At 42.0% G+C, this 7784-nt stretch overlaps 1 protein-coding gene across 1 annotated transcript; it reads right to left on the bottom strand.

Moving 5' to 3' along the window:
- Positions 1-2551: 2551 nt before the first annotated feature.
- si:ch211-153j24.3 (protein c-Fos) lies at positions 2552-5895 on the bottom strand. Its single transcript, XM_056363288.1, has 4 exons — positions 5654-5895; positions 4880-5095; positions 4080-4187; positions 2552-3865 (listed from the first exon to the last, which is right to left on the bottom strand). The coding sequence occupies exons 1-4, from the start codon at positions 5780-5782 to the stop codon at positions 3137-3139; spliced, it is 1182 nt and encodes a 393-aa protein (XP_056219263.1). The 5' UTR covers positions 5783-5895; the 3' UTR covers positions 2552-3136.
- Positions 5896-7784: the final 1889 nt, after the last annotated feature.

The following is a 7784-nucleotide window of genomic DNA, read 5'->3' as shown; positions in this document are numbered from 1 at the left end:
AGTGGGACTGTGGCTTGATGGTTGGTTGTGAAAAGCTCTCGGTATGTGTTATTTTGCAACTCTGAAACAGGCTACGGAAGTGAGAAGCATCACACTGTTGGACACAGAATCTGACAGAACAAGTGGAGTGGACAGAGAGTGAGTCAGAACACATCAGAGCTGTTGACAGGCCTATCCATCATCACTCTAAAATAGCCAGGCACCAAGACATCTCGCACACAAACGGCTGTTAAAAACAGCAGTGAGGGTACCACAGAAGTACTCAGGGCCCAAACATGGGGAGGGCCCTCAAAAGGTTTAAATTCAATGTTCATTTTTATCTGCAATTTCGAAATTTGAGAATGGTTTGATGTTGGTTTATAGTTAGTTTGAAAGCGACAGAGTGGCCTCATGTTACTTAGGATATCAGACAAACTGAGTTTATGCAGAGATTTGTCACACAAACACCAAGTAATCTGTTTATAGTGTTGTTCAGTGTTAATATGCTTATAATGTACAATGTTTCTCATGTAATAACTTGAAATGTGACCAGTTCAACCTTCAGCAATATCAGAGAAGATTAATAACTTAGACTGAGTCACTATTTAACACTATTGTCTGTATTAAGACAAGTCAATCAGTAAGATAGGAGTGGGAGCAGTAATCTTGTGTTTTAAGTTATAAAGCTGGGGCTTTGTGGACTATCTGCATTGTGCCTTTAAGTTTCTAATGTTTTATCATGCTTCTTCTACAGTGCAACAGACTGAGTTAAGCCCTTGTTGTAAACTTATTAAACTTAATTCTGTAAAGAAAATGTGATTCTAGTGAGGACTTAGTGAGTTAAAACAGTATTACATTTAACCTATGGAGCCATGTAAAATGGCTTTATAAATTTGTTTTATGCTAAGGGTTTAATGAAGACCGAAGCTACTGTGCTCTGAAACATACACACAGTAATTACAGCATGTTGAGAGAAAGAGGGTTGAGATTTCACACTGTGCACTTTCTTAAACACTTAATTACTGATGACCCTAATAACCACTACAGATGTGTTTACTTGCTGGATCAGTTATTTGTAAAAGCGTGACAATGGATATATTAAAAGGGGAAGGGGCCCACTGAGACTGCATATGTTGGCTACAGGGCCTAGATTTTTGTGCTACACCACTGAGTGAATGAAGAGAGGCTATTGTTTTGGTGCTGTCTCCTGTCCACTCTGTAGCTCCCCCTATTGATGACAAGAAAGAAGGCACATGTCTCAGAGCTATAGTCAGGCATGGAGACATATTGTGTGTTGTAAAACGTCTAACAAAAGGTTTTTGTCATACGTAAATGAACATGTAATCCCTCGGCTTGATGTGGTTACATTAAATGCAATCACTGATGTGGTATTGCTACCTTGAAGCACTGTTTGCTCATTCAAGACCGATGGCAAACAGGCTGTGGGCATTAGATACCCTGTTTGTTCCGAGAAAGGCTCTGGCACTGTTAAATTACTTTTTATACCAATTATCGTCATGCACGTGATGAGAAAGTTTCGCCTGTTCATGCTCAACAACACTCCGCAACAACCGCTCGGTCCTTCTCGACTTTTTCCGGTAACACGCTGCACTCCAGCTCCGAAATATGACACCCGTTACTATGGAAACAAAACAACTGCAATTACCCAAACATGGTCAAAGGAAGTAATACGATACGGCAATGGCAATCGCGTGCTGACGTCACGCATAGCACGCACTGTGCTGCTGTGGAATCGGATTCCCTTGACCGTGACAATAGTGGAGCTGAGAGCGAGCTATGAATAAATAATTAACCTGCTGTTTCTGCTGCTCCCACTCATTTTAAACACGATTCAGTCCCCAGTGGTTGTACTTTATGTAACGCTCGATCCAAATATGGAATACACTGACATCTGCATGAACTGATACAGGGCTGAAAATATAAATATGACGTTCTTGACCCTCTTCTTGACTATTTTTTAATAAGTTTTCTAAAGCATATCACATAGCTAATCTTTATCAGCAGGTGCAGACTGAACAGTAAATGTTCAGATTTTAATTTCTTTAGCTGTTCTCGTCCCACGTTGGCCTAAAATCTGAGGTTCAAAGTTCATTCTCGACCTTGTAAATATCGAACGAGAAAACATCTCACCACAAGGTCCATTTAGTAAATCTTCATCACCAAATGAAGAGACACGTTGAGACACAGTAAGCATGAAAGGATGAGAAAAAAAGGAACTCTCACTACAAGGTCCATTTAGTAGCTCCTCTGGAGCTTTTGATCATATCTAATGGTGTTTTTTGGAAGATGTAGTTTGCTCAGTTGATATGGAATTGTAATGAAGTTTACTCCTCGTCCTAAAAGCTGAGGTTCAGTGTTCATTCTCGACCTTGTAAATAGCAGGCAAGGAATCATCTAACCATGGCGTCTATTCGTCTATATAGTAGTAAGCTCATGTACTATGATTGAAAGCACTACAACAGTTCCTGGTGGACCTTATGAACTCTGTAGTTAGACTATTTTTTTTCAAATTAATATTCCTGACTGAATACCAACAGCAACAAAATGTTTGCAGTTGTCTTATTTTATTTCCAGCATTATATCATTTTTTGCATCTGATCATTTGTAATAAGTAAAAAAATAAACTATGTCATAAAATACATCTTGATAAAATACATGACATAATATTTTTTCATGGAAAACTTGAAAGGAAATGTCAAGTCAGGGGACACCTTACAGCAAGATGTTACACCTATACGCTACACATTAGTAACCCTTCTTTTTTTCACTTGTTACAACACAACTTTGTCAACAGTATTACAAACACAGTAGGCTATTGAGCATGACCTAACTTTACATAAATCACATTTAGGGATTTTAAAAACACATGATACCACCAATCCTTCTTGGATTACAGATGACTTGTATTTGCATGCATTTCTGACACCAGCACGAAGTCTCATCTCAGAGAACTGCACCAGCAATATGGAAGAAATCGACCCTGTTACAGTCACAGAACACATGTTGTCTACAGAACCTTTGATGTTTAGGTTTACACAACATCAAAACTCACACTATAAAAGATTACTTGAGAAAGATCGTAGCTTGCTGGCTGGTTAGAATACAATGACAGTATCGTTGCATAACTTGTTTGCATTCACAAGGCCAGAAGTGTTGGAGAGTTAAGACTATCTTTCATTAACTCAGACGCAGTAAGGCTGCCTTTGAGGCTCTCGCAGCCCTCAGCCAAGGAATCAATCTCAGAGTAATTAAAGGAAAACACTGTGCGGTAATTGCTACAAGTGGGACTGGAAGACATGACTGGTGTGCTCAAAGATTCAAGGTCATTCGCCACAGACTTGTACAGGGTTTCCCAATCTGAGAGGCAGAAGGGGCCGCTCAGGTCTATGTCAGGGACGGATACAGCCGTCTCAGAAGTCACTGCCATCTCCAGGCTGGGCACCAAGTCATCCAGGTCATCTCCCTTTAAGTCCTCCAGAGCTTCCTCTTCTGCACTTGAACACAGGAGGATGTTGGAGTTCCCTAAAATGGCTGCATCAGGAATGCAAGGGACCTCGTCCATGTCTTGACCAATAGGGGCTTCTCCAACTGCTGTGTTGTTCTCTGGTGTTTTTCCATTCTCTAAGATGGACAGCAACTGTGGGGAGGCCGGGGGATCCTGCAGCATTGTGTTATCATCATCTTCATTAACCACCTCCTCCTCCTCCTCCTCTTCCTCATCATCATCATCATCATCATCATTTACAGGGAGTTTGCATGATGGTTTGTGGGAGGCTAAGACTTGCTCCAGTCTCTCCTTCTCCTTCAGCAGGTCAGCTATCTCTGTCTGGAGGGCAGACTTCTCCTCTTCAAGCTTGTCAGTTTCCTGAGGTGAGGAGGGACAAAATCAGAAAAGGACTCTGCATGAGGGAAGCATGAAAACAACGGTGTCCTATGGTGCTCGGCAGTCTTCCCTGCTGTGCTGCTGTGATCTTTAATGACTAGTGACATGTCATACAGCTGTAAATGCCTTCAGCTTTGGAAGAGTGCATGTGCTGTGTGAATGCTCTCTATATGATTTCATCAAACAGGATACTTACAGCTTGTAGAGTGTCTATCAGCTCCCTCCGTCTGTTACGACACTTTGCTGCAGCAATTTTGTTCCTCTCCCTCCTGATCCTCCTCCTTTCCTCCTCCTCTTTGGAAGGCTAAAGTCAATCAGAAATAACCAATTTAAATGCGTTTCCTGCTAAGTCTTCCCATATCAGCTGTTGGCTTTTCAAAACCATTTCACATGCCAAAAGCAAAAAAAAAAAAAAAAAACCCCAAAAAACAAAAAACCGTTGCAGTGTATGCTGGGAATACTGATCTACTCGGTGCAGACTCTCTTTCAGTTGAGGCGTTAAAATGCTGCACCACTGGCACGGTCAAGCCAGCCACGTGAACGCGCATTTTTATGCAACTTCCCATCCCATTCATAAACGGTGCGGTGCTTCATACTCCAGCAGTAATTAGGACTCGCTGCACCAATTAGACATAATCCAACCACCTTATGTGCTACTCCCTGCTGTCATTTAGCCTATTTACACGTTCATTTTCACTTCAACTGCAAAAACAGTTGCATCCTTTTTCATGTCCTTTTTTTTTTTTTTTTTTTTTAAATATCGCGATACCTCAGTTTTCATATTAACCTCTCTAAATGTAATGGGGAGGAATAGGGAAGGATATTACTGAAGATCAATACTTGATTGATTGATTGATTGATTGATTGATTGATTGATTGATTGATTGATTGATTGATTGATTGATTGATTGATTGATTGATTGATTGATTGATTGATTGATTGATTGATTGATTGGCTGGCTACCTTCGTCCTCCCCACCCTGTTTCCTTGCGTACCTGCTCTCTCTGCCCTTTCCTGCTGGAGAGCTTCGCCTTGTTTGCACCTGCCGGGGAAGACAGCTGCGTCGCGCCGTGAGTTTTTGTCTTCGCGCGGCCGGACGACGGAGAGATAGATGTGATGACTGTCGGCTGCACCATCCACCTTAGATCCGGCGAGGTTGAGATTGCAGTCACGGTCGGAACAAAGGAGTCTGCTGCACTTGTCTCACTGTCCTGGAAAAACCCACATCACAGACGCGCACACACACACACACACACACATGCATGCATGCAGTCAAACACAAATTTAGCTTATCTGATGAATGGGCGACCACGTTCATGGCTGACCTTTAGATGTGCATAAATGTTACATCAATCATTTGGCTGAGTAATGCCAAAAACGCGAAAATCATTGATGTCTATACGTCTATCAAAATCAGCTACACGTCCAATCATCAAATCATTATCACTCATTTGCATCATCATCAAATCACTCTGAAATGAAAGGTCACGACCAAGACATATACCTCTCCCTGAAATAAGACTCAATATTATCGCGCTTTTTACAGATGTCCTACATGGAGACCGTAGAGACTGTAGCTTATATGTGTTTGTATAGAGTCATTTTCAGCACGGGACAGTAATCCTGTTTAAGAAAATGCTGCTATGAAATGCACTTGGATATGTGTGAAGAATCTCAGGAATGCAACCTATAGTATCCTTATGCATCACTTATTCTGCAAGATTTAGTTTGGAGAGGATTATTTCTTGGATGATCAGATTCGCTTGTACCTTGGCGCTGTCCACTGATGATGAAAGCGAGTCAGGAGGATGCTGGCTGCACCCAGGGGTGTCCCCGCCAGGCGATGCTGTGCTACAGCTGGACGAGGAGTCGAACTCAGTGCAGGAGTCTGGATGCATGTTCTCGCCTAAAATCACTGCATAAAAAAAACAAGATTTATCTATTCTAAAGAGCAAACAGACAGCTAAACGCCTACTTATATTCCATTTGCCAGGTTCATAAATGGTAACTGTGCAGATAGTGGAGTGGCCCGCCTTTTATAGTGAGCTGGAATTTTATGAATGAAATCTGTGTGGTGAGACCGAACCATTTCAAAGAGGGAGAGGTGAGAGAAAAAAAAGCGAGCAGATGTTTTCCAGTTCTACATTTAAATCCACGAAGTGGTCCAACAGCAACATTAAGCAGCGTTTTCATTTTAACTTATTTTATTTACTCAAATATAAAAAAAAACAGCAAACATGTGTGAAGGGACACCCCCGCCTCCAAGAGGTGCCCATCGACATGAATGAACTACGTCATCTCATGTATGCAGCATCTGCATCATATACATCATGTTCCCTTTATGTCCACATATGTTCACGAGACGTATCTTAATTGTACTGGCGCATACATGGCAACAGAAATGCCTGTTGCAGGTGAATGGGGGTGATGGCATTGCAAGCTGTTAATAAACACTTTAAAAGAGTGGACCTGGTGTGTTTAGTACTTCGTGTTCCCTCCGAATAACCAGAATCAGAACACTGCCGGTGCACTCCATAGTAGCTATAGAGAGAAATATTACAAAAACGATTTCCCCATCTTATTTTGGAGCAATATTGTGAAACCCAGCATGATTTAATTAATGCACAAAACTCCCAGCACACCTGCTGATTACTTATGAGTCGCTTAGTTAACTGTCATCCATATATCACATTTGCCTTTCACCTGTCTCTGCATACGAATAGAGCTCCAGCAACAGAATTGTTGCTGTAGTAAAGCAGCCAATCGCCGAATGGACCGGTCGAACCATATATGGTGTTTCCGGGGAACAGGGGCGCGCTGTGGCGCACAGAGAGAGCGCGCAGACGGACGTGTGGCTGTGTGTGGCCCACTCACTCACACTCACAGAAGAAAGTGAAACACGAGCTAAAAAGCTCGGCCGTCATGTATTGTAGCCTATCAATAACAGCGTCACTAGCTGCGCCTTGACTAGCCACTGAGACACTACTTTTAGTGCATGAAGAGGAGGGCAAACCCCTGCACTTGACCCACCACCTATAAGAATAGGATTCTTCGCAGATATTAATCTGTAAATGTATTTATAGTTTGCTAAAGGCATCACACAAATGGCTTATTGCAGAAAATTGGAAATATTAGGCCTGTGCTTTTTCCCATGTTCGTCATTCATTCATTCATTAGTCACTCATTGATCTGGTGGCTGATTTCCATGTGATGATCGCCTATGAGACAACATCAGTGTTTTTGTTCAGTCGTGTTGATGCAATTTATTGGCACCATTATGCATGCCTTATTCCCGCATAGCTTAAATCAGATGCTATATGAAAGGGGCTTGTATAGGCTGGGTAATCTATATTTAGGTATCAGATGACCTCACAGATCCGCTGAAGTGAGAGGGATGGATGGTGAATAGAGGGGGGGCTCACCCTGCTCAGAGGGGCTGCGCTCCCGGCTGCTTCCCGGCAGTCACAGCCCTCTCTAGGCTCATTTGCCGGAAAATCATTAGGTGGTCAGCTTGAGCCTATTCAGTCACTGGCGGCTCAAGAACAGAGGGGTTCACAGGTCGGACATAACTGCAGACACCCCTCACTACAGCTCAAAGACTTGTTTTCATCAAAGCAACTTGAGCGTGAATGTGCACAGGCCGGCGGAGTTTATTTTTAGACTCTGTGACATCAGCGTTCAAAGTTCATGTAAAACAGGCAAAAAGATAATTGTGCTCTTGTCTTGTGCGCTGTTGCTGAATGCAATGAACTTGGGCAAAAAATAAGTGACTCAGAGATAAATAAATAAATAAGAAATAAAAAAAGATGTTAGCCTATTAAAAATAATAAATAAATAAAAAACAGTAGTAAGTAGGGCCATTCAAAGTGCTATGTGTAATTCACCAAAAATGAGCTACAA

The sequence above is a fragment of the Seriola aureovittata genome, chromosome 19 (genome assembly GCF_021018895.1).
Source record: "Seriola aureovittata isolate HTS-2021-v1 ecotype China chromosome 19, ASM2101889v1, whole genome shotgun sequence".
NCBI classification, from domain to species: domain Eukaryota; kingdom Metazoa; phylum Chordata; class Actinopteri; order Carangiformes; family Carangidae; genus Seriola; species Seriola aureovittata.
Note: the sequence above shows the minus strand (reverse complement) of the source record. Positions and strands in the feature narration are given on the sequence as shown.